This window comes from Aquarana catesbeiana, linkage group LG05 (assembly GCF_042186555.1).
Source record: "Aquarana catesbeiana isolate 2022-GZ linkage group LG05, ASM4218655v1, whole genome shotgun sequence".
Lineage (NCBI taxonomy): Eukaryota > Metazoa > Chordata > Amphibia > Anura > Ranidae > Aquarana > Aquarana catesbeiana.
In genome coordinates this window covers 222912449-222940419 of record NC_133328.1, presented here as the reverse complement: position 1 = coordinate 222940419, position 27971 = coordinate 222912449, and the positions used below count along the sequence as shown (strand labels likewise).

Here is a 27971-nt window from a genome sequence, read left to right as displayed (position 1 = left end):
CGCTGGAAGATCTAGAACAGCAGGATGTAATATCGCGTGTCCCATCCGGAGAGATAGGCAGGGGTTTCTATCCCCACATCTTTGTGGTTCGGAATCCTTCAGGGAAATTCAGGCTCATCCTGAATCTGAAACCATGAACCTATCAATCTCCTACAAGAGGTTTCGGATGGATTCCATTTTTTCTGTAAAAACACTACTTCCTCCGAATTGCTACATGGCATCCATAGATCTAAGGGACGCCTATCTGCACATTCCGATCGCAGAGGACAGTCAGAAATTCCTCAGACTGGCAGTAAGTTCCAGGGAGGAAGTACTGCATCTTCAGTTCAAAGCCCTCCCCTTTGGGCTATCCTCTTCGCCCCGGATATTCATCAAAGTTATGGTGGAGGCTCTGGCCTTTATGCGTCTTCGGGGAATTTCGGTAATCGCATACCTGGACGACCTGCTCCTTTTTGCTCTCTCGCCGGAGCAGCTGGTCCAGGATTTGCAAGAAGCAAGGGGAATATTGGAACATCTGGGATGGCTCCTAAATTTGGAGAAATCCAACCTGGTTCCATCCCAGAAGATCATGTTCCTAGGTTACATCCTGCACTCAACCCAACGTAGAGTTTTTCTTCCCGAAGAAAAAATTGGCAAAATAGACAGAGCCTTGGCAGTTTTGCAGGGCAATCAGCAGATCTCCATAAGAAAGGCCATGTCAGCCTTGGGATTGCTGACAGCTGCCCTCCCAGCAGTAAGGTGGGCAGGATTGCACTTCCGTCCTTTTTAGTTGTTCATTCTGGAAGTTTGGGACCACACTCAGAAGTCCCTGGTTTACATTCCCGTACGGGTAAAGAGATCCCTGTGGTGGTGGAGAAAGGCAGCAAACCTATCGCAGGGTCTAGAATGGGTACTGCCTGTGTCCAAGATTGTGACAACAGACGCAAGCGGCACAGGTTGGGGCGCAAACCTGGGGGAGAGTCTGGCGCAGTGTTCCTGGGGAGTCGAGGATGCAAGATACTCCTCGAACTAGAGAGAACTGAGGGCCATTTGTCTGGCTCTCAGAGCTTTCCAACAGGAGCTCCGGGGACATCATGTGCAGATCCGCTCAGACAACTCCTCAGCAGCCGCTTACGTCAACCAGCAGGGGAGCACCAGAAGCGGTTCCCTTTGGGCTCTGACGGAAACGATTATCAGTTGGGCCGAGGTCACGGTGCTCTCACTATCAGCAGTTCACCTAAAGGGGGAATTAAACCAGAGAGCAGACTTCCTCAGCTGGAGGAAGTTGAGGGAAAGCGATTGGGTCCTCAGTCAAGTCATCTACAAGATGATTATCCAGAAGTGGGGGGTCCCATGTGTGGACCTTTTCACTTCAGGAGAGAACACGAAAGCTCCCCTCTTCTTCTCCCTGAATCGGTGGGAGGGGGCGATAGGGGAGGACGCTCTGTCTCAGAGCTGGCATTTTTCCAAATGCTATGCCTTCCCCCCTCCTGTTCTGTTGCCTGCGGTCTTGAGGAAATTCCAATTAGAGGACACGACCCTGATCTTGATAGCACCACATTGGCCCAGGAGGCCATGGGTCTCTGTCCTAAAGAAGCTGGCGGTGGAACCACCCTGGATATTGCCGGTCAGGGAAGATCTACTATATCAAGGTCCAATCTGCTGCCCTCAGGTGGAGAGGTGGAATCTGGCTGCCTGGCTACTGAAGAGGACATGCTGAGAAGTAAGGGGCTTTCCGAAGGATTGGTAACAACTCTTCTAAATTCTAGGAAAGAAGAGACGCACAAGATCTATTTGAAGGTCTGGAAGAAATTCAATTCTTGGTGCGCAGAAAGCTCCTTTAGTGTTCGCAGTCCAGTAGCGGTGCTAGAGTTCCTACAGAGTGGGGCAGATAAGGAGTTGGCACTTAGTACCCTTAAAAGTCAGGTGTCTGCTTTAAGTGTATTCCTTGAGCAACAGCTAGCAGTAAATCCTTGGATATCCAGGTTTTTTAGAGCTTTAAGAAGGCAGAGACCAGTCAGCTCTCACCCTTTCCGGTATGGGATCTGTCCTTAGTATTGCAGGCCCTTACAGAGGGTCCTTTTGAACCTATTGAGTCTTGTACGGTGAAGTTTTTAACCCTCAAGACAGTTTTCTTAGTAGCTATCACTATCACTACTGCAAGGAGGGTCAGTGAGCTACAGGCCCTCTCTAGGAGGGCTCCTTTCTTTCAAGTTTTCCAGATAGGATTATTTTTAAAACCGATCCGGCCTTTTTTCCGAAGGTGGTTTCTGAATTTCATAGAAGCCAGGAAATCTGTTTACCCACTTTTTGTTCAAATCCTGTAAAGGAACAGGAGCATGTCTTCCACAAGCTAGATGTCAGAAGATGTGCATTAAAGTACCTGGAGGTTACGGAGCAGTTTAAGAAATGCGATTCCTTTTTTTGTTTCTTTTTCAGGGGCAAGGATGGGTTCCAAAGCCTCTAGACACACTATAGCCAGATGGCTAAGATTGGCTATCAGTCAGGCCTATATAGCAAAAGGGGTGGAAGTTCCGGAAGGTATTAGGGCTCATTCCACTAGGGCTATGGCAACGTCACAGGCAGAGTGGGCTGGTGCTACACCCGATCAGATCTGCAGAGCAGCAACGTGGTCAAGTTTTAAGACTTTCGTTAAGCACTACAGACTGGACTTATTGTCTGCCCAGGACCAGGCCTTTAGGCGTAAAGTTCTACAGGCAGTAGTCCCACCCTAGGGTAAGTGCTCGCTTATCCTCTCAAGTTTGCTGTCCTGAAAGACGAAATAGGGAAAATCGAAGTTACTTACCGGTAACGTTTTTTCCAAGAGTCTTTCAGGACAGCACCGATACCCACCCAAAATGTTGTCTTGCCACTAGAACATGAGAACATCAGGAATATGAAGGTTGTTATAATGTGTTCTTATGTCTCCCTAGACTGGCCGGAGGTTCTCGTGCAAAAACCGATGGGTTGGAAGGAAGGGGCGACTTAAAGGTCTGGTGGAGGTGGTGTTTCCTAAGAGGGGAGGAGCTGAGGTCTCTCCAAGTGTGCTGTCCTGAAAGACTCTTGGAAAAAACGTTACCGGTAAGTAACTTCGATTTTCACACTCAAGTGGTGTTCACAGTTGCATAGAGTGTCCTCAGTTCACTGATTATTGGTGACTTAAAACGGAAGACACCCAAGAAGTAGTGATTTGGGATAGAAAGATTCCTCCACCTGAGAAATTACTGCCGCTTACCAGCTGTGTTGATCTCTTTTTAGGGATATCGCATCCGCCTGTGGCTTATACCCCAGCCAGAGTCTCTAGGTTTGTCAACCAGATGTCACCTCTCCTCTGCTGGAATTATCCCTGAGTAACTCACGGACAGCAGTTCTCCATGTTAAAAAAGAAGGCTTCCATAGTGTAATTCCATAAACATTTAATAATCATAAAAAACAAGATTGCACTTACAAAATCTTTAAGAGTAAAAAGCGTGTCATAAATGGTTAGAGCCGACCGCCTCTCGAAAATCGTCCGTTGCTTCCGGGACCTCGCTTTGTTTGTGGTGACGTCAGCACGCCGCTCCTCCCTACGCCGTTTCGTCACAGATGACGTCATCCAGGGGCACATATCTTGCCATAGATATGGAAAATTCATGCCTTCAAACTATTTGGGGCATGGTAACAGATGCGAGTCTTACAGTTTGGGACAGACAGCTCCCTGACTGTCCAGGGGACATGGTCCCAGGAAGAGTGAAAACTACCCATCAACATTCTGGAATTGAGAACCATTAAATTGTATCTTGAACATTGGACCTTCCTTCTACAAGGTCACCTATTCAGTGTACAATCCTACAATGCCACAGAAGTGTCAAACATAATTTGTCAGGGGAGCACCAAAAGCTTAGCAGCCATAAAAGTGATGAGTCTAAAACTGTCATGAGCAGAACATTACATTCCAACTCTCTGGGCTGTCCACATTCTAGGAGTGGAGAATTGGCTGCCAGATCTCTTTATCTAGAAGAATGGATGTAAAGAAGTGCCAGGCATCCCATAAAAGTGGGTTTAAAAAGGCACTATTTAGAGTAGCAACAAATGAAATCAAGCCAACACATTTCGAGGGAATAAAGACTCCCCTTCTTTAGTGCTGTTGCTGCATGCTTATGGAGAAAATTCTTAAATCCAGTATGCCTGTGGTGAAAATATCAGACGGAAAAATATCCGAGTGTCTGCTGTGACTGCAGAGGAAGCATCCCTAACCTCCTAACCTGTCCACGTCTAGATCCAGGGAGGTGGTCTCGGAACCCTAAAATCTTTCAAAATCTTTGATATAGGCAGGGAAAACCAGCTGTGGACTTGCTGACATCCTGGTGCAAGAACAAGCTGAACAAATTTATATACAAGACCAGGAATCCTTTAGCCTTCACAATAGATGCTATGGTGATTCCTAGGGCTCAATTCTTGTGGTTTATGCCCTCCCCACAATCGTGATTCTTTCTCAACTGCTGACAAGATTGAGAAGAAAACAGCCCCAGTGATTGTAATCAGCGTAGCCCAAAGAACGTGGTACACAGACTTCCTCTGTTTCCTGGCAGGTTAACCACGGCCAAATCCTAAAGGATAGGGATATTTCTTATTCAGTTTTCCCACTTAACTCAGAGCAAGGAGCTCCATCTCCCACAAGATTTACAATTGCACATGTAAATCTTAAAGAGGAACTGCAGTCTGCTCGCATAATTTGTAATAAAAACATCTTTGCCATTCTGAAGCTTCCCGCCAACCGCTTTGCATATTATATTATATTTACTGTGATTCTGTACTTGCCAAATATGCTGCAGAAATCTTCTTCCACTGAGTCTGGCTGCAACCATTTAACTGTGGGCAGCTGAAGATACTGCCTGTTCACTTCCTGGATTTACACAGACACACAAGAGGGACACCTCCAGCTCTGCAGCCCCCAATTTGCCCTCTTGTGACTCATCCCCCCCTCCATTCCTGGCAAACTCTCATAAGAGTAAGAGAGAGAGCTGTGCTTGATGTCATAAGCCTAAGCTTTTTACCAGACAAGAAATAGGAAGTGGGCTGTATAAGGTATTTACTGTCAGAAAAAATATGTTTTACTATCCAACGCTAAAACAAGGGCAGAAGATTTAATAGATGGAAAGTTGAATAAAATGACTGAAGGTCCACTTTAAAGTGTTAATAAACCCACAACAGTAAAAATCAGTCTGTATATGCAGTAAAGCATGCGTGTTATACTCACAGTGGAACCTAAGGGGTTAATCCTCTGCACTGTGTAAAAAGGCTGTTTGATCCTGTCTTCTCCCCCCCCCCCTTTCTTTTACTGTCCCCAATCCATTTGCTGATAGTATGGAGCCTTGGAGGCACATGCTCAGCTTGGTGTGTATTTCTGGAGGGTTTTTCTTTTTTTATGGGAGGGTACATGTGATCAGCACAAGGCCAATCAGCACTGTCCAGACAGAGGATCAGGGGTCATGCAGCCTCATAGGACAGTCAGAGGAGAATGAAAACCCCTCCTACAAGTTTTAACCAATGCTGGGCCAGACACTGATAGAAGTCATAAGACTGCTATCTACTGCTCATGAGAAAAGGTATTTAGCAGTTTATATTTACTAAAATAATTGCATTTTCATGTTCTGTGTACTGTGGGTGACCAGATATAGTGAATGCAGGGTCCTACCTTTAGCAACACTTTAAGTCTCTACCTCTACTGTATCACTCATATTTTGGCTTTTCTTCAGTTTGGTCTTGACCAGCGTGTGGCTCTGACTACACACACAAGGGACAGGCTTAAGCCTTATCCATCCTCTTTCAGATATCTCTCGCCTTGCAATCCCTTATTAGGACCTTTCTAAAGGGAGTTGTTCACATAATTTCCCCAATTTCACCTCCTGTGTTACCTTGTAATCTCAACTTGGTACTCTCTGTTCTTCAGAGACCCTCTTTGAACTGAATAGAGACATTCAGTTTGGAAGAACTCACCCTTCTCTATTTTATAAAGACCCTTTTCTTGTTTTTTGCGCAAGGAAAAGGTGATCTTGAGACCAGTAGCTTCTTTTTACCTGAGGTGGTCTCCATCTGCCCCAAAACCTGGCAAGGAGATTGCCTTACATTGTTTGGATGTGGTTGACTTGGCAGACACTACCTATTTTCGCAAGATGTTGGCACTTTTGTTGTTCTACCCAGAGGGTCTTGTAGAGGACACCCTGCTTCCCGCTCCACCATTGCCAAATGGATGAGCTCATTTCCAGGGCCTACATCCTTAGGGGAGATTCAGAAATGCGTCTAAATTTCCTTTTCCTCTAAAGCCTGATCCACGTTCACATCCCACTCCAGAGGCTACTGACAGGCAGTGAGGAAGCGATGGGACGCCTCCTCACCACCTGTTTTAACGCTATTTTTGATGACAAACGTGCTGCAAAAGCATACATTGCATGTGGTTGTAGGGCGTTTGCAGCGCTTCCCTAGTGACTTTAAGTTGAGGAATCACTACATGTCGGATGAACTTTCGGGCATGTAAACATACGTCCATTGCCTATCGCAGCCTAAGGGGGGGTGGTTGGAGGGCAACAAGAATGTGGCTCAACCGCACATTTTTGACACCCCCCTTCCCCAACTGCAAGCCTAAATGAAGCCTTAAGGCAAAAGTTCCTAGCTTTCCCATCAGAGCCATTTCCAGAGCTGTTGGTGTCTCCTGGGCTTTTCAGTATCAGGCATCTGTATCCCAGCCTTGCAAAGCCTCCACCTGATCACGTTTTCCAAATTTTACCAGATGGATGTTCAAACCTTAGCTGATGCGAGCTTCAACTGCAAAGTGCTTCAAGCTGTTGTACAAATATTTTACTCTGGTTCCTTAAAGCTAGGTTCACTCTAGTCCACACTGTGCTTTCTGGGTGCGGGAATCATTGATTCCCGCAGCCAAATCGCACTTCTCTTGTGAGATGTGTGGGGCTGCCATTCATTCTGAGTGGCAGCCCCACACATCTCAGCCCACAGCGTGGGTGTGGGAACCCCAGGGAAACCACATGGTCAAAAAGACCATGCGATTTCCCTGCGGCCACGTTTTTAAAAAGGTGCATGCACCTTTTTAGAGCGTTTCACGTGGCACAGCAGCCCATTCAAATGAATAGGCTGCCATGCCCGAGCAAACACGGGACTTATGGCTCACACTAGTGTGAACAAAGCCTAAACCCTTGTTTCTTTGGAGAAAGTTTTAGGTTGGTATGTTGTTGCCCACCGCTCAGTTTTAATGCCTAGTTATTTCCCATGGTCTATAAATGCCAGTCCTATCCTGTCTTGTATGATTAAGATAATAGAAAATTTGACTTACCTGTAAATTCCTTATCTTTTGAGTACAGGACATATGAAGCTCCCCTGCATTGGTCACCCTTTATTATAATAATATTATGAAACTTAACCACTTCAGCCCCGGAAGGATTTACCCCCTTCCTGACCAGAGCACTTTTTACAATTTGGCACTGCGTCGCTTTAACTGCTAATTGCGCGGTCATGCAATGCTGTACCCAAACGAAATTTGCGTCCTTTTCTTCCCACAAATAGAGCTTTCTTTTGATGGTATTTGATCACCTCTGCCGTTTTTATTTTTTGCGCTATACACGGAAAAAGACCGAAAATTTTGAAAAAAAATGATATTTTCTACTTTTTGTTCTAAAAAAAATCCAATAAACTCAATTTTAGTCATACATTTAGGCCAAAATGTGTTTGGCCACATGTCTTTGGTAAAAAAAATGTCAATAAGTGTATATTTATTGGTTTGCGCAAAAGTTATAGCGCCTACAAACTAGGGTACATTTTCTGGAATTTACACAGCCTTTAATTTATGACTGCCTATGTCGTTTCTTGAGGTACTAAAATGCCAGGGCAGTACAAAACCCCCACAAATGACCCCATTTTGGAAAGTAGACACCCCAAGGAAATTGCTGAGAGGCATGTTGAGCCCATTGAATATTCATTTTTTTTGTCCCAAGTGATTGAATAATGACAAAAAAGAAAAAAAATTACAAAAAGTTGTCACTAAATGATATATTGCTCACACAGGCCATGGACATATGTGGAATTGCACCCCAAAATACATTTAGCTGCTTCTCCTGAGTATGGGGATACCACATGTGTGGGACTTTTTGAGAGCCTAGCCGCGTACGGGGCCCCGAAAACCAATCACTGCCTTTAGGATTTCTAAGGGCGTAAATTTTTGATTTTACTCCTCACTACCCATCACAGTTTTGAAGGCCATAAAATGCCCAGATGGCATAAAACCCCCCCAAATGACCCCATTTTGGAAAGTAGACACCCCAAGCTATTTGCTTTGAGGCATGTTGAGTCCAAGGAATATTTTATATTTTGACACAAGTTGCGGGACAATTTTTTTTTTTTTTTTTTAAAGTTGTCACTAAATGATATATTGCTCACACAGGCCATGGGCATATGTGGAATTGCACCCCAAAATACATTTAGCTGCTTCTCCTGAGTATGGGGATACCACATGTGTGGGACTTTTTAGGAGCCTAGCCGCGTACGGGGCCCCGAAAACCAATCACCGCCTTCAGGATTTCTAAGGGTGTAAATTTTTGATTTCACTCTTCACTGCCTATCACAGTTTCGGAGGCCATGGAATGCCCAGGTGGCACAAACCCCCCCCCAAATGACCCCATTTTCAAAACTTTGTGACAAAAAGTGAGGTCTGCAAAATACTCACTATACCGCTCAGCAAATAGCTTGGGGTGTCTACTTTCCAAAATGGGGTCATTTGGGGTTTTTTTTTTGCCACCTGGGCATTCCTTGGCCTCCGAAACTGTGATAGGCAGTGAAGAATGAAATCAAAAATTTACGCCCTTAGAAAGCCTGAAGGCGGTGCTTGGTTTTCGGGGTCCCGTGCCCGGCTAGGCTCCCAAAAATTCCCACACATGTGGTATCCCCATACTCAGGAGAAGCAACAGAATGTATTTTGGGGTGTAATTTCACTTATTCCCATGGCATGTTTGAGCAATATATCATTTAGTGACAACTTTGTGCAAAAAAAAAAAAAAAAAAATTGTCTCTTTCCCGCAACTTGTGTCACAATATAAAATATTCCATGGACTCGACATGCCTCTCAGCAAATAGCTTGGGGTGTCTACTTTCCAAAATGGGGTCATTTGGGGGGGTTTGAACTGTCCTGGCTTTTTATGCACAACATTTAGAAGCTTATGTCACACATCACCCACTCTTCTAACCACTTGAAGACAAAGCCCTTTCTGACACTTTTTGATTACATGAAGAAAAATTTTTTTTTTTTGCAAGAAAATTACTTTGAACCCCCACACATTATATATTTTTTTTAAAGCAAATGCCCTACAGATTAAAATGGTGGGTGTTTCATTTTTTTTTTCACACAGTATTTGCGCAGCGATTTTTCAAACGCATTTTTTGGGGAAAAAACACACTTTTTAAAATTTTAATGCACTAAAACACACTATATTGCCCAAATGTTTGATGAAATAAAAAAGATGAACTTAGGCCGAGTACATGGATACCAAACATGACATGACAAATGCCCTACAGATTAAAATGGTGGGTGTTTCATTTTTTTTTTTTCACACAGTATTTGCGCAGCGATTTTTCAAACGCATTTTTTGGGGAAAAAACACACTTTTTAAAATTTTAATGCACTAAAACACACTATATTGCCCAAATATCTGATGAAATAAAAAAAGATGATCTTAGGCCGAGTACATGGATACCAAACATGACATGCTTTAAAATTGCGCACAAACGTGCAGTGGCGACAAGCTAAATACATTTTTAAAAGCCTTTAAAAGCCTTTACAGGTTACCAGTTTAGATTTCCAGAGGAGATCTACTGCTAAAATTACTGCCCTCGATCTGACCTTCGCGGTGATACCTCACATGCATGGTGCAATTGCTGTTTACATTTGATGCCAGACCGACACTTGCGTTCGCCTTAGCGCGAGAGCAGGGGGGACAGGGGTGCTTTTTTTTTTTTTTAATATCCCCTATGATAGCAATAGGTAGTGACAGGTACTCTTTTTTGAAAAAATTGGGGTCTATTAGACCGTAGATCTCTCCTCTGCCCTCAAAGCATCTGACCACACCAAGATCGGTGTGATAAAACGCTTTCCCAATTTCCCAATGGCGCTGTTTACATCCGGCGAAATCTAAGTCATAAAATGCTCATAGCTTCCGGTTTCTTAGGCCATAGAGATGTTTGGAGCCACTTTGGTCCCTGATCAGCTCTATGGTCAGCTGGCTGAATCACCGGCTGCATTCTCAGGTTCCCTGTTGAGACAGGAGAGCCAGAGAAAAACATGGAAGACGGTGGGGGGGGGGGGTTCATTCCCTCCCACTGCTTGTAAAAGCAGTCTAGAGGCTAATTAGCGGCTAGGATTGCTTTTACATGAAAGCCGAGCGCTGGCTGAAAAGAATGATACCAAGATGATACCTAAACCTGCAGGCATCATTCTGGTATAACCACTCAAAGTAGTGAATGGCGTACCTGAAGACAAAAAAATGGTTAACAATACAGCAGAGTAAACGGTAAAGTATAAAAAATGGCATACCTGAAAAGAAAACATAATAACAATAAAACATTGCAGAATAGAATACAGTAAAAAAGAGCAGAACAATAGAGAGAGAGAGAGAACAATAAAACAACAACTATTTTTTTTTATTTTATATTTTTGTTTGTGTTTTTTTTTTTTTTTTTTACACTTTTTTTTGTAACTGTAACTTTTATAACTATAACCGGTTCCAGGTTCGGGTCTCTCAAAATGCTATGGCATATTGGGAGACCCTGTGAAAGTGTCCCTAGTCTGTGCAATGCTGTACCCTACGCTAATACCCAACTAGTGTATGGTAGCGTTCAAAACATTCACCAATGCAAAGACCAGGATTGTCAGGACAGGATGGACAATAATAGCGGGTTTCACGCCTATATCCGCGCTTGCTGCAGACACGACATCTTTTTTGAGGGGGTTCGTTGGGTAGGGGTACTCGGGAGGACATAAAGAAAATGCCTCTCATGCAGCCGACTGCATTTGGTTGGGGATGTGAATGGGGGAAGTACGGGTGCTGCAGAAGCGGTGGGTTCCCAATTAGGGTTGGCGAATGCAGCAGGAAGGGCGTTATGGGCACGACGGGCCTGTGTTTGTCTTTTTGGTGGCAGCGGGACACTACTTGTGCTTGCCACCCCACCAGCTTGAACTGCACTTATGGGACTCGCCACGTCACCAAGTGTTACTGCAGTGCTGGTTTGACTACGACCGGGGTGTACTAGGCCGCTGGTGCTTGCCAGTTCACCAAAACGCTACCAAAAAAACTGTTAGCGATCGCAGGGATCAGGCCTGACTCTGCCAACGCTGCAGTTATGTGTTTTAGTGTTTTGTAAGTGACAGTGATCGATCGATACTGCACTTGGGTGGGCTGGGCCGGGCCAGGCGGAGGGGCAAAACGCAGGTGCTAGCAGGTATCTGGGCTGATCCCGCTAACACTGCGTTTTTGGGAACCCTAAACTGCTGGGGACTCTAGTATAGATCTGATCGGATCAGATATTGATCCGTTCAGATACTATACCACTAAGGGAGGTGTACGCTGCGTGCGTGGGTGTTAGCGGTACTGGCACTAACCTGACGCTGCCTGGGGCAGGTGCTTGCTAGTTCACCAAAACGCTACCAGAAAAACTGTTGGCGATCGCAGGGATCAGGCCTGACTCTGCAAACGCTGCAGTTATACGTGTGCTGCGAGCGTGGGTGTTAGCGGTACTGGCGCTAATCTGACGCTGCATGGGGCGACGCATATCACCGCCGGGCGATCAGAGGGCTAAACCTTTATTCGGTAATAAACGGCGGGTGCCCTGACACTATAAAAAATAAACGAACTAACCAGCGTCAACCGTAACGGTTATACGGTGATCAGTGGTGAAAGGGTTAACTAGGGGGCAATCAAGGGGTTAAAACATTTATTAGGTAGTATATGGGGGTCCCTGTCGCTATAAAACGCTGACGGCGAACCTAAATGTTTACTAACTAGCGTCACCAGCGACACTAATACAGCGATCAGAAAAATGATCGCTTAGCGACACTGGTGACGGGGGGTGATCAAGGGGTTAAAACTTTATTAGGGGGGGTTAGGGGGGGTATCCTAGACCTACAGGGGGCTAACACTAACTGCCCTACCACTTCTAACTGTCACAAACTGACACCATGCAGTAATCAGAAAAAAAAAAAAAATCTGCTTGGTGTCAGTGTGACGGGGGGGGGGGGGGGGTTGATCGGGGGGCGATCGGGGGTGTAAAGTGTGCCTGGCATGTTCTACTGTGTGTGTGTGTGTGTTGGTGCACTCACATGTCCTCTCTCCTCGGCGCCGGAACGTTCCGGTGCCGAGGAGAGATGACATCACATCCTCTGCCTCTGTGTAGGGGATGATTGTCATTGGCTGGGAACGATCGCGAGGGGGGGGGCCATGATCGGATGGCCTCCCCCTCATCTCTAAACGCTCCCAGACCAAAGCCGACCGCCGCTGGCACTGGGGGGGGTCCGATCGGATCCCCCGCCCGCAGGAAGGCAATCACGTACCAGGTACGTGATTTTGCCTGCCCGTGCCATTGTGTTGACGTGTATAGTCGTTAGGCGGTCGGCAAGTGGTTAAAAGAAGTTGGGTTTCCTAAAAAAAAAAAAAAAATAAAATAAAAAATGTATACTCACCTAGATGGATGCAGCATCGATCCGCTGCTGTATTTATCCCCTGCTGCCTCTGCATTGAGAACTGAGCGATCGAATACCGCTGATCACTCAGTTCTCCCCTTTGCTCTGAGCAGAGAGTGGTGACTGTCAGTCACCAGCTCTCTGTTCTTCCCCTCCATCGCCTACTGGCTCAGCTGTAAAGTTGGGATCAACCCAGCGCTTGAACCGCCTAAGTGAGGTCATCCTACAGCAGACTTTAGACCACTGTCGGCTGAAAACAGGTCACAGGAGTGCAAAACGAACCATACTCCTGTGTTCCATAGGAGAAGCAGGGCCAAAAAAGCTTTGCTGGTAGATGGAATCCAGTCCACTCATAGATCTCCCCTAGGTTATCTAGTGACCTCTGATAGTGACCTATCAGTCTGCTTGCTTCCAGATTATTGCAAACTTTCCCCAAGTTTGGTTCTATCATTTGATATTCTGGCTCTGGTTTAAATAACATTGCAATTTTTCTTTTTCTTTCATACTTACCGATTCTTGTTGCACATTGCAGGCAAAGATTCAGGGAGAGCATTTACTTTCTCTTCAAGACAAAGAGCAACAAGCATTACTTGCTTTAGAAGAGATGGAGCTTCAAAAGAAAGCCATTCAGACTCAGACTGAAAATCAGCTTCAGGAAATGCAGCAGGAACTTGAAGAATGTAGAACGGTATGCTATTTATTATTCCTTGTTCATTCCATTGTTCATTGGAAATGCTAACAGTCTAGTTGGATGATTACATTTTGTATTGCTGGGTGTAATAGCTTTTCGGAAAAAACCTTTGCAATTGCCGTTCAGCTGCAAGCAGGAAATTGTTGGTTGACTGACTTTAGGATGAAAACAAACAAACTATATAAGTTACTGTTGTATATAGGCATTAGGGATGAGCCGAACACCCCCCTGTTCGGTTCGCACCAGAACTTGCGAACAAGCAAAAAATTTGTTTGAACACACGAACACCGTTAAAGTCTATGGGACACGGACATGAATAATCAAATGTGCTAATTTTAAAGGCTTATATGCAAGTTATTGTCATAAAAAGTGTTTGGGGACCTGGGTCCTGCCCCAGGGGACATGGATTAATGCAAAAAAAGTTTTAAAAACGGCCGTTTTTTCGGGAGCAGTGATTTTAATAATGCTTAAAGTGAAACAATAAAAGTGTAATATCCCTTTAAATTTCGTACCTGGGGGGTGTCTATAGTATACCTGTGAAGGGGCGCATGTTTCCCGTGTTTAGAACAGTCTGACAGCAAAATGACATTTCAAAGGAAAAAAAGTCATTTAAAATTACTCGCGGCTATTAATGAATTGCCGGTCCGACAATACACATAAAAGTTCATTGATAAAAACGGCATGGGAATTCCCCACAGGGGAACCCCGAACCAAAATTTAAAAAAATAAAATGACGTGGGGGTCCCCCTAAATTCCATACCAGGCCCTTCAGGTGTGGTATGGATATTAAGGGGAACCCCGCCAAAATTAAAAAAAAAAAAAGGCGTAGGGTCCCCCTCAAAATCTATACCAGACCCTTCAGGTCTGGTATGGATTTTAAGGGGAACCCCGCAACAAAATTAAAAAAAAAACGGCGTGGGGTCCCCCTAACAATCCATACCAGACCCTTATCCGAGCACGCAACCTGGCAGGCCGCAGGAAAAGAGGGGGGGACGAGAGAGCACCCCCCCCCTCCTGAACCGTACCAGGCCACATGCCCTCAACATTGGGAGGGTGCTTTGGGGTAGCCCCCCAAAACACCTTGTCCCCATGTGGATGAGGACAAGGGCCTCATCCCCACAACCCTGGCCGGTGGTTGTGGGGGTCTGCGGGCAGGGGGCTTATCAGAATCTGGAAGCCCCCTTTAACAAGGGGATGCTCAGATCCCGGCCCTCCCCCCTGTGTGAAATGGTAAGGGGGTACTTGTACCCCTACCATTTCACTAAAAAAGTTTCAAGAATGTTAAAAATGACAAGAGACAGTTTTTAACAATTCCTTTATTTAAATGCTTCTTCTTTCTTCTATCTTCCTTCGGTTTCTTCCTCCATCTTCTTCTTCTTCTGGTTCTTCCTCCGGTGTTCTTGTCCGGCATCTTCCTCCGCTGCGTCGGCGTCTTCTTCCCTGGGCCGCTCCGCATCCATGATGGCATGGAGGGAGGCTCCCGCTGTGTGACGCTTCTCTCCATCTTTTTCTCTTCATCTTTTTCTCTTCATCTTTTTCTCTTCATCTTCTTCACTTCATCTTCTTCTCTTCATCTTCATCTTCTTTTTGGGCCGCTCCGCATCCATGATGGCATGGAGGGAGGCTCCCGCTGTTTGACGCTTATCCTCTTCTGACGGTTCTTAAATAACGGGGGGGGGGGCACCCGGTGACCCCACCCCCCTCTGACGCACGGTGACTTGACGGGACTTCCCTGTGGCGTCACGGGGAATGCCACAGGGAAGTCCTATCAAGTCCCCGTGCCTCAAAGGGTGGCCCCGCCCCCCCGTTATTTAAGAACCGTCAGAAGAGGAGAAGCGTCACACAGCGGGAGCCTCCCTCCATGCCATCATGGATGCGGAGCGGCCCAAAAAGAAGATGAAGACGAGGAGAAGAGTCACACAGCGGGAGCCTCCCTTCATGCCATCATGGATGCGGAGCGGCCCGGAGAAGAAGGGAAGAAGACGCCGCGGAGGAAGATGCCGGATGAGAACACCGGAGGAAGAAGACGAAGGAAGAAACCGAAGGAAGATAGAAGAAAGAAGAAGCATTTTTACCTCACTAACTAGCGTCACCAGCGACACTAATACAGCGATCAGAAAAATGATCGCTTAGCAACACTGGTGACAGGGGGTGATCAAGGGGTTAAAACTTTATTAGGGGGGGTTAGGGGGGTACCCTAGACCTAAAGGGGGGTAATACTCACTGTCCCAACACTGTAACTGTCACAAACTGACACTATGCAGTAATCAGAAAAAAAAAAAAAAAAAAAAAAAACCTGCTGGTGTCAGTTTGTGACAGGGGGGGGGTGATTGGGGGGGGATCGGGGGGCGATCGGGGGGGGGATCGGGGTGTTTTGTATGCCTGGCATGTTCTACTGTGTGTGTAGTGTGTTGTGCACTCACATTGATGTCTTCTCCCCTCGGCGCTGGAACGGAAAATACCGAGCCGAGGGGAGATGACATCATTTCCTTTGCTGCTGTTTAGCATACAGCAGCAAAGGAGTGTTCCCATTGGCCGGCGGCGATCGCGAGGGGGGGGCCACGAACGGATGGCCTCCCCCTCATCTCGGATCGCCGGGGAACAGAACGGGACCGCTTCGGGCACCGGGGGGGGGTCCGATCGGACCCCCCACCCGCGAGAGGCAAATCACGTACATGTACGTGATTTTGCCTGCCCGTGCCGCCTTGCCGACGTAAATCGGCGTTAGGCGGTCCTTAAGTGGTTAAATAAAGGAATTGTCAAAAACTGTCTCTTGTCATTTTTAACATTTTTGACACTTTTATAGTGAAATGGTAGGTACCCTCTTACCATTTCACACAGGGGGGAGGGCCGGGATCTGGGGGTCCCCTTGTTAAAGGGGGCTTCCAGATTCCGATAAGCCCCCCGCCCGCAGACCCCCACAACCACCTGCCAGGGTTGTGGGGATGATGCCCTTGTCCTCATCAACAGGGGGACAAGGTGTTTTGGGGGGCTACCCCAAAGCACCCTCCCAATGTTGAGGGCATGTGGCCTGGTACGGTTCAGGAAGGGGGGCGCGCTCTCGTCCCCCCTCTTTTCCCGCGGCCTGCCAGGTTGCGTGCTCGGGAAAAGGGCCCTGTATGGATTTTTGGGGGGACCCCACGCAGTTTTTTTTTTTTTTAATTTTGGCGCGGGGTTCCCCTTAAAATCCATACCAGACCTGAAGGGTCTGGTATAGATTTTGAGGGGGACCCCACGCCATTTTTTTTTTTTTTTTTAATTTTGGCCCGGGGTTCCCCTTAATATCCATACCAGACCTGAAGGGCCTGGTATGGAATTTAGGGGGACCCCTCACGTCATTTTTTTTTTTTAAATTTTGGTTCGGGGGTTCCCCTGTGGGGAATTCCCATGCCGTTTTTATCAATGAACTTTTATGTGTATTGTTGGACCGGCAATTCCTTAATAGCCGCAAGTAGTTTAAATGACTTTATTCCTTTGAAATGTAATTTTGCTGTTGTACTGTTATAAACATGGGAAACATGCGCCCCTTTACAGGCGTACTATAGACACCCCCCAGGTACGAAATTTAAAGGGATATTACACTTTTATTGTTTCACTTTAAGCATTATTAAAATCACTGCTCCCGAAAAAAACTCAGTTTTTAAAACGTTTTTTTGCATTGATCCATGTCCCCTGGGGCAGGACCCAGGTCCCCAAACACTTTGTATGACAATACCATGAATATAAGCCTTTAAAATTAGCACTTTTGATTTCTCCCATAGACTTTTAAAGGGTGTTCCGCGGCATTCAAATTTGCCGCGAACACCCCAAATTGTTCGCTGTTTGGCGATCTTGCGAACAGCCGATGTTCAAGTCGAACATGAGTTCGACTCGAACTCGAAGCTCATCCCTAATAGGCATACAGCTACAATACATGCATGTACAAATATGCACATTTGTCCATGCCAAAATTTGTTATATGTATATAAAGCCAAAACATTTAAATGTTTGCTTTGGATAGAATGGTGAGGGGTTAGGACTCCTATAAGGCCAAAATAAAAGTTGCATTCCTCACAGCACTCAGCTGTGTAATGATGGGTGCTCTATGTGAAATCCATGGATGGTGTCGTTCCAGAACCAGATACAAAAATGCCAAGTCACTAGCGCTTCAATTAAATGTATTTCATGTGTTTATTGTGAAGACAGCATAACAAAACACATAAGAAACAAACGTTTTGGGGCCTCCCCTTCTGAAGCATAAACATCCATTAAAGGTATATGTTCCTCCTAAGCTCTTTGTGCAACAATATCTCTTGGAGTTCTCCAAAAAAAATGGTTGGTCCCGAGGTAGACCTGGCTGTTTTTTACCCCAATAAATCTGTCACGGTTCTGTTTGAGGATTTGCTTACTTTCAGGGATCCTTTAGATAAGTGTTTTAAGGCTTTGTTCAATGGCATGACTAACGAGTTCTGTCAATTATCGTATAGTGTAGCTCTGTCTGTAGAAATGCAGAGAATTCTCTGGCTAAGGTGTTTGGTTTTTTGAACCAGGCTGTAAGAAAAGACTGAAAAGAATGTTTTTTGAAGATGAACACCTTGTTTAGAGAGTCTTTAGATGCCTACATGAAGAGGATTACAGGTGGAAAGAGTACCCTTCTTCGCAGAAAAAAGATGAGGGTCTCCTCCAGAAAGTCAGGTCTCTTGACTCAGAGAAATTTGTCCTTTCATTCCCCACATGCACCTACATTCATGGCTAAACTGGGCATTTCCTTTCACTGCAAATCTTGATTCTCTAGGCCCTCAAATATAGGTTCCAAGTCCGCTTCACAGTGAAGGGTTGTCCCCACTGGGATCAATGGTGGGATGTGTGCTGAATGCAGGCCGCTAGTACGGGAGGTTCTCTGGGTTCAAACTGGAGATTCAGGTCTGATCCCACCATCGTTTTTCGCTGTCAAATGTGTCTTGGTCTTTTCAGCGCAGAGCAGACTTACTAAAAGCTGTATCCCAAATTTTGGCCTAGGAAATTTGTAATACAGGTCCCTGAGGAGACGTATCAGGGATTCTACTGGAACCTGTTCATGGTTCCCAAACTGAATGAGGTCAGGCCCATTCTGGACCTAAATTTGTTATACCCTTTGCTGAAGGTCACAAAGTTCTGGATGAAATCTGCACAGCAGTCCTTCTGCTGGGGGAATTCTTAGCATCGATCGATATCAAAGATGCATGTTTCTTACACATTCTTCTCTCTTCTTCACATCAACATTTCCTTCGTTTTGTAGTGGAGAACAACCATCTTCAGGTTGTGAAATTTTGGCTTAGCCATGGCTCCCCAAGCTTCTCCCTTAACAAAAGTCTTGGCTCCAGTATTGGCCTTGTTGCGGTCAATAGGTGTTCATGTCCTAGGATACCTGGATAATCCACTATTGCAAGAGGGGTCCCAACAGGTTTAGTTCACAACCTACAGAAGTCGTTTTTTAAACTATTCCAGCATCTGGATTGCCTGGGATTGCTGCGCGATACGATCAAAACAAATTGCCCCTTTCCACAGGGAAACATGTTTCCCTAAGGGAGCAGGTTAGGGCCATGTGATCCACTGCAAATCCCTTGGTGAGAACATCCAAGAACATCCTGGGTGTCATGGTGGCCTTGTTTGAGGTGGTCCCATATGCTCAATGGCATTCCAGACCCCAGCAGTATAACATTCTGTCGGCCTGGAATAGGTCAAACCTGTCTCTGTATTATCCTATGTGCCTGTCGTCCAGGGCAAGGAATTCCTTGATGTGAATGTCAGAGGAGTTCAGGGAGATCTGTTATTGCTGGGGTATTCTGGACATCGACCTCTTGGAATCCAGGTTGAACTGGACAGCTTTGTGTCCATCAATATCATGTTCAAGGTACCAAGTGCTACATCCAAGATATAGGATCTACTAAAACTAAAAGAAATGCATGTATGGACTTTATAGGTACCACATATCACTTTTAAAATTTTTTTTTTTTATATATATCATATGAAAAAAGTGTTTACAACCGTTACATAACTCTATATTTGCCCCAAATGATGGACAGAGGACCTTCCCCACTATATACTTTGTACTTAAAGCGATAATTCAGTATAGAATTTTGGTGGTGGGGGGGCGAAGGGTGGGTTCACCAGGTTCCACCATCCTTGTCATGCTGCTCTACATATTTCACGGTCACCCACTTCTTCAGGAGCAAATGAGGGTGCAGCATTTTTCTTTGTACATAGGGGGGGAGTAGAGGCTGTTATCCAATTGCAAAATTGTGGTCCAAAGCCCCACTTCTGTAAGACCTGATATAAGTAGGGTCAGAAAAGGGAGTCGAACGCCTTCCTGATATTGAGTAATGACATTATTAGGGGTGTTTAACAACATTGTGCGGCTTCAATCAAAAGAATAGCCCAATGTATAATATCCCCTGCTTGGAGTAGGGGTTTAAAGCAAACTTGACCTTTCTGGAAATACGCCTTGCAGCCAGGACTTTTGCCAGCAGTTTACGATCTACTTTTAGTAGGGATATCGGACAAAAATTCACCTATTTAGTTATTCAGTGTGGGGCTTTGGAATCATACAAACCGATGCCAATAGTGATTCCGGACTGAATCGATGGCTGTGTCTTAAATAGTTAAAGGCTGCAGCCAATAAAGCATATTTCATATAATATGTTGCAGTGTACCTGTCCAGACCTGGTCTTTTATTAGATTTTAAAGACTTGTGGGCTGTCAATGCTTCAGATACATCTATAGGTTGCTTTAAGGCTTCCTTAAATGCATCTTGCATGCGTGGTATGTTAAGAGAGTTAAGCAGAGCATCTGCTTGTGCATTTCACAGGACTCATCAGCTGAATAAGGTTTGCAGGACTGTTAGCAAATTCTGCTACTATCTTTGCTGGATCACTAGAAAGTGCTCGTATAGGGAGGCGTAGGCGTGGTATATAACTTGGGCCTGTGCATCACAGCTGGTTTGCCAAGAGCGTATATTGTTTATTTCCTTTCCAATAGAACTTTTGCATTGTTTGGCATAGTTGTTTCTTGGATTGATGTACTAGTACAAGATTGAGCTCACGAGTGGCCCAGTCTGGATCTAGTTTATTTTTATTTTTTTTTTAACAATCAAAGGTGCTTTATTTGTATCATTCAGGGTAGTGACAGTAGGCAGATTAGAACCAATTTATTGGATGTGGGTCTTTTAAAGGCTTTTACTTTCTCTTGGAAGTGCTCTCCAGCTGTTGAAGGTGATTCACACATTGCTGTTTTAAGGGACAAAGCCAGTTTAATTCCGTCACCCCTAATCACCACCTTATCGGCCTCCCACAGTGTCAGTGGGTAGATTGTTTTATTGCAGTTTTATTTAAGGTATTCCATTATGAAATAACGCATATAGGCGATTCATCCAACAATAGTTCATCATTAAGAGTCCTGTTGTGCTCAGCAGGGGCTGCCCATAGTGAGGAGAGAGCGAGGGTCACTGAACTGCAATCTGACCCAAGGGTCAGCTGCTATGGTTGAGGTTTGAACTGAAGTTAGGAGATTGAGCAATGTAAAAAAAGTAATCTAATGTGAGAGAAGGTGTTATGGGGAGAGGAGTAAATTGTGTAGTCCCTGGTAGTCGGGTTAATTTCACACCAACAGTCAGGTAGTGGTGCGCACACTAAAGTTAATTTTAGGATACATAAACTCAATATATTACCCAATTTGAATAGGTACCCAACATGTGAGGCTTAACGGAGTTGTAAAGGCAGAAGGTTTTTTATCTTAATGCATTCTATGCATTAAAATAAAAAAACCTTCTGTGTGCATCTCCCTAATTAATTACCTGAGCTTACTTACTTGAGCCCCTTCTTGCAATGGTGGAGGCAGCACCCGACATCGCTGGACTGCAGGACAGGTAAGTGTCCTATTCTTAAAAGTCAGCAGCTGCAGTATGTGCAGCTGCTGGCTTTTAATTTTTGAATATTTACAAAATTTTGTAACCGAAACTAAACTTTTTTTAAAATTTTCATTTAGCAAAAAATAAAAAAAGTCAGAGGTGAATAAATACCACCAAAAGAAAGCTCTGTCTCAAAACAATGATACAAATTTTGTTTGGGTGCAGCATTGCATGACCACGCAATTGTCATTCAAAGTGCGACAGTGCTGAAAGCTGAAAATTGGCCTGAGCAGAAAGGTGGTGAAAGTGCCCAGTATTGAAGTGGTTAACTAGTTAAATAATTGAAAGTTATTAAATACAAAACCAAAAATGTAATATATTGTAACTTACCAGTCCTTCGATGTGGTAGCTACATTCGTTTTTTCTTTCAGGCTTTTTTCACCTGGTGATCTGGCCAGTAACACGCATCCTGTAGAGTGCCCCCACTATGGATGGAGTAGCACAGGGACACCTTTGGACAGCAGCATTGCCAGTCTGGGGGGAGAGGAATGTTGGATGTACTAGCAGATTTAAATACACTAACAAATTGAAGCCAAACTCCAACTCTCACTGCAGTTACATTAGCAGTTATAGCAAACTGTTTTTCTTTTTCTTTTGGAATAAAGATTTTACATTAATAAATAAATAAATAAAGCTGATCATTGCAGGCACCCCTGTCAGTGGTAAATGGTTGATCTTGTTCTGTTGAAAAACAAGAAACTTGCTGGCCAGGTCACCCGGTGATAATTAAGGAAATAAAGCCTAAAAAAGAAAACGAATGCAGCCACCACATCTAAGAATTGTTAAGCTGCAAGATAATAAATGTTTTCTTTTGGGTTTTTTATTGCTTTTAAAACCCAACTCAACAGTTTAAAGCAGTGAAATAAGTTGTGCAAAGCCGCATAGTTTATTTTCTAACCAGAATAGAAAGGCCTGTTCCCTTCCAACATGCTGTAGAGAATGACCCTTGTTTTTTTCTGGAAGCAGTGTTCTTTCTACAGAGATAAAATCCACACCCCACTAAGTCAGAGTTAGAGCTCTCATTTCAGCTGGGAGCCCTGAGCTTTGCTGCCTGTAGAGCAATAATTATGACAGACCTCTGCAAAGAAACCACTGCTTCTACACAGAGCAAAGATACTTCTCTACAGCATACTGGTGGTAGACGATTTTTTTCTCAGAATATGGCTGTTTTCTAAGGAAAACCAATGTTAAGACATTGCACACCTTTTGTTTTATGTCACGCAAAATATATTTAGCTGGTTCAGTTTAGCTTTCATTATTTTTAAAGCTAGTCTAATGCATATTATTCATGCTTTATTATTTTTTTGCACATGTCGGTTGGAAATGTATACAATTTTACCCTACTACTTCTCTATCTTGACAGAGAATACTTGAACTAGAAAGCTTCCTTGCAAAAGCTTCACAAGACAGTAACAGCAAAACAGGAGAATTGTCAACACGGATTGAATGTGAAACAAACAAGCACAATGAAGAGATAAGTACACTTATGGAGCAGCACAAAAAAGAACTTGAACTTCATAGTCAAGAATATGAAAAGTTATTGAAAGAGAAACTTGAACGTATTAAACAAGAACATGATGCCAGCATTATTGAGAAGAAAGAGCAGTTTCAGCAAGAACGTGATCTGCTGCTGAAAGAGAAAGAGCGAATGTTTCAGGCTCATATCGAAGAAATGAACGAGAAGACCTTGGAGAAACTAGACATAAAGCAAACAGAGCTGGAAGCCCTCTCATCTGAACTGTCTGAAGCCTTTAAACTCCGTCAGGAGATGGAACAGAAGCTTTTGGCTTGTCAAAATAAGATGGATGAGATGAAACAGGATTATGAAGCTCAACTGAATGAGCTGCAGAAGCAGCATCAAGTGCAAATCGGTACAATTGAAAAGGAAACAGAAATTCTAACTCAAGGGGTAGAAAAAGATTTGAAGGAAGAAATTAATGGTCTTAAACTTTTGTTGCATGGTAAGGAGAAAGACCTTGAAAATATTCAAGCAGAAAAGCAGAAACTTAGTGAAACTCTGGAAAAAGCTGAAGCTGATTGTAAGGCTGTCTCTTCTCAGTTAAATGAATTACAATGCTTACATCTGAAGAAGATGCAGGAAGATGCAGAAGCTTTTGAGGCTCGGCTAGCAGAACTGCAGGAGAAGATAGATGCTGTGACCCAGGAGAATGTTCATCTGAAAGATTCGGTAAAAGAAAAAGAATCGGCATGTAGTAATTTGACTTTACAGTTGGATTCTTTTAAGGAGCAGGTGCAGAACCTTTCATTACAGATTGAAGAGCAAACCACGAACATGAACGGCCAAATCAATGCTCTTACATTGCAGTCTGAGACCAAGATAAATGAGTATAAGTGTCAGATAGAAGACTTGAACAGAATTGTGTTTGAAAAAGAGAATGAAAACTTGAAGCTCAAAGAAACACATGGTCAAATTATTTTAGAACTGAATCAAAATGTGTCTTCCAAAGAAGAGAAAATGGCATCTTTGCAAGAAGAACACCAAGCAAAAACTAAAACACAAAATAATAGGATTGAAAAAATGAAGCAAAGAATTAAAGAAATTCAAGAGGCCTCCAAGAAGAAATACTTGGAGCTGGAAAGTAAGATGAAAGAGGAGCTTGAAAAGAAACAAGTTGAACTCAATAATAAAGAAAAGCAGTTTAATGAGAAAATGCTGGAAATGGCCCAAGCCAGCTCTGAAGGAATTAATGAGACAATGTCTCAGCTGGGGCAAAACCACAAGGAGCAGATACAAAGTATCAATGAGATTCACCAGCGACTGATGGAGGAGACTATTCAGGGCTGGGAGAGCAAGCTTAGCCAGCATGCAGAAGAACTGAGAGAAAAGCATGAGCTTGAACTTCAGGAAAAAGAGCAAGAGATAGTAGAAATTAAACAGCAGTTTACTAATTTGAGCAAAGAAAAGAAAGAAGCGGATAAACAGATAGATGAACTGAAGGAAGCGAAAAATAAATTAAGCATCTCCTTTAATGAATTACAAGAGCTGCTAAATCAGGCATCTGCTCAGGTTTTAGTCTTAACTAATAGTGAAAATAATTTTAAATCTCAGCTTGAAATATTGCAAAACAAATATACTACCTTGATGGATGCAAAGATGGTGCTTGAAGAGCAGCTGAATTTGCTTAGATCAGAGGTAGAGGAGGGTAAAGGCAAAACTAATGAACTGCTTGGTAAATTGCAAGAAGCTGAAGGAAAATGTCAGTCACTTGAGGCCTGTCATAATAAAGAAATGGCAGATAAGCTCTTACAAAAAGAATCTCAGTGCAGTCGCTTGTTACGTGAACAGGAAAATAATTTTGAATTACACTACAAAGAAATCGTTTCACTGTTAGAATCTTTGACAGTGGCACTCAGTAATAAATATAGTGATCAAGTAAACAGGTTGATTCCAAGGATTACACATTGTGAAAATGGAATATTTAAAGTTCAAGGATCTGTATCAAAACATATGGCTACGATTCAAGATTTAGAAACTCAGCTTGAACAAATAAATAAAGAATTTTCTTCTGTAAACCTTTCCCTGACCCAGGCTACCCAGCATTTGCAGGAAAAAGAAAATGTGATATTGGTTATGAAGGATGAATTGGATGCTCTTGTTATGGAGAAAGAGATGTTACAAAAAGAAGGAGGAAATCAGCAGAAGGTTGCTGATGAAAAAGAATCTTGCATCACAGAGCTAAGAAAACAACTTTCAGAAAACATCAACTCTGTTACATCTCTGACTGCTGCTTTAAAAGAAAAAGATGGAGAGATTAATGAACTTAAGCTGAAGCTTGAGAACAGTGTGGATTTAGAAGAAAAGGAGAAGGCCATAGTTTTCCTTACTTCACAGCACAAAGAGAGCCAGCAGCACCTTCAGAATCAGATCCAAGGTTTAACATCTAAAATTGAGGAAATAAGTAAAGAAAAAACACGTTATGCAGAAGAAGCAGGCACGCTGAAAAATAAGTTGGAAGAGTGGAAGAAAAAGGCTGAAGTTAAGTTCACACAAAACCATCAAACAATTAAAGAACTACAAGGAAAAATTGAAATGGTCAATAACCAACTAACAGAAAAAGATGACCAGATATGCAGGATTAAAGAAGACTTGAACAATTATCAGAGTAAGAATGCAAAAGAGCTAAGCAAAAGGGAGACAGAATTGGCCTCCAAGTTGGAGAGCCAAAGTTCAAGAATTCAAGAAATGAATGCTGAGCTTGCCAAACTTGCAAATGAAAAAGTTTGTTTAATGCAAGAAATAGATAGGCAGATTGAGCATCAAAGTATAGAGAAGAAAGAATTAAAACTGCAGCTTGAACAGATTCAAACTGTTGCATCAGAAAAAGATGGCTACTCCATAGAAGCTCAACAACAAGTAATCATACTACACCAGGAAATTTCAAGCTTGAAAGAAGATTTTAGCAAGAGACAGTCTGAGTGGGAAGCATTGAAAGCAGAGCTGACAGAAAGTAAAGAAAAAGCACTGAAATCACTTGAGGAACAGTTGGCTGCTGAAAGCACTAAAAAGATAGCAGAATTAAAGAAGAAAGCAGAGCAGAAAATTGCTTCAATCAAGAAGCAGCTAACATCTCAGTTGGAAGAGAAGGAAAAATCTAAGCAAGATCTGGAAATTCAGCTTAATGAGCTAAGAGATCAGGTTCAAACAGAATGCCAAAAGGTTCGAGTAGGGTGGCACCAAGAAAAAGAAGAATATGAAAAACGATATTCATTGTTGTTAGAGCAATACAATAGCAAAGAAAGCGAATTAGCAAATGTTAGAAGAGATATAACTTTGAAAGAAAGGAGAGTGAAAGAACTGGAAGACGCTCTGGAGGATATCCAGAAAAAGCTTTCTGAAACTGAGCAGAATCTTAAAGAGAGAGAATCAAGCATGGTAAATGAGATGGAAGCAGAAAAACTAAAAATTAAGCAGTTGTCTTCCAAACATCAGGAAGTTTTACTTTCTTTACAGGAACAATTAACTGACAAAGATTCAGAGCTGAAAGCTTGCTTGGACAAATTGGAGGAGAAAACAAAGACATGTGAAGAGTTACAAGTGCTTTTTGATGAAATTCAGTCTCAAGAGAATGCACTAAAAACAAAGCTTCAAGGAGCCGAAGGTGAAGTACAGAAATTCCGCAAGGAAGTAACCAAATTGCAGAAAGACATGCGCACTTTACGAAAGGAACATAATCAAGAGTTGGATTTGGTAAAGAAAGAGCTGTTTGAAGAAACCGAGCAAAAAATAAAGTAAGTCTGAAGAATTTAGGTGTAGTTCTACTGTGACACTCATTCGTTTTTTGCAATATTGAGGATTTTCCTAAATATGAGTTTAACACTTGCTCTTCTTAATTGCTGCTGGTAAAATTCTGCACCTTAAAGCCTGTTTGGGGAAGGGTTGGAATCTCTGGCATTGGATCAGCTTAAAGTAAACAATCCTAATATGTGGTGTTGCTGTTTCTCATAATGTATGTTTGTCAGTCTGCCAACTTAGTGAAAACAGTACACTCCATGTGTGACTGACTGATGTTGCAGCAGTTGTTAGGCCTTTAGGCAGCGTAATTGTAGTAATCTAGCCTGGCTCTTGATTTAGGTGGTGTTAAGGCTAGAAACATTTTCTAGGGCCTTATTCTTCCACTAGGTCTTTCACTGCAACCTGCCATTGCAACCATGTCCATCTGCCAGACCTTACTTGTGTGGTCCAAGGTTGTGTTCTAGGATCCTGTGCCTATCCTAATGGATCCGTCTGACCTCCAGCAAAAGGAGTTTCTGCCTGTGGCCCTACTCTATTGTGTTCTTCGAGCAGATGATGATGGGAGGTGTAATTACACCCCTGCTAAAATCTTCTCTTTACTGTGAAAATTATGCACGCTATCATCTCATATTTATAACCAGGAATTGATTGACAGCTGAGTAGATCTCTTTCTGACAATGTATAGAACTCGGTAACGCTCATTTATTCTCTGTATGTAGTGTTGATGAGCTAGCTGATATTATGATTATGTACCAGATCTCCAGAATTGGCCTCCTTTCAGTACATATGTGAAGGACCCTTTGCTTCAAATGTTGGATTGTGGAGCATCAGTGCAGTGTAGTGCAGCATCAGGAAGCACCTCTTACACTCCTAGTCCACTCATGTCCCTGGACAATCCTGGAAAATGAAAATCTCCATCTGGGAAGCCCTCTACTCCTAAGGCCAAAAAGAGTCCATTTTGGTAGGTCCAGGGCAAAACCTGAAACTCCATTCCACCGAAAGACTTGAACCTTCAAGTCTGCAGGCAAGTCCTCCTCACCATAATAGGGTGTCCCCACTTGTCAGAGTGGAGTAACATCTGTTGGCCATCACCGCTTTGATTATGATGATATCATTGTAATGATAGTTAGAATGGTCAATTGGAGATCATTATGGACTGGTCTCTGTGGACACCAAGGATGCCCACTTTTGTGTAAAAAATAAATAAATCTTGCATTCTGTGTAAATATCAGAACAGCAGCACTCTAATATCCGAATACAAGATAAATGGACATAAAATGGGAGTGCTATCCCTTTTAAATACTCACAATCCAGTGCACAGATGCACCTCAAATCACATGCATAATAAATCATGAATTTGATATTAAAGACCATAAATGAACATGCATCAAAAATAAATCAATAGTTC

At 43.5% G+C, this 27971-nt stretch overlaps 1 protein-coding gene across 7 annotated transcripts in view; it reads left to right on the top strand.

Moving 5' to 3' along the window:
* The window catches only part of GOLGA4 (golgin A4), a 267321-nt gene that overhangs the window by 144132 nt on the left and 95218 nt on the right, over window positions 1–27971 (top strand). For all 7 annotated transcript variants that reach the window (XM_073630579.1, XM_073630577.1, XM_073630578.1 and 4 more), the window contains 2 exons: window positions 13227–13382; window positions 22673–26559. In XM_073630579.1, coding sequence (XP_073486680.1) covers window positions 13227–13382; window positions 22673–26559 — 4043 coding nt within the window. The remainder of the gene's footprint in view (window positions 1–13226; window positions 13383–22672; window positions 26560–27971) is intronic.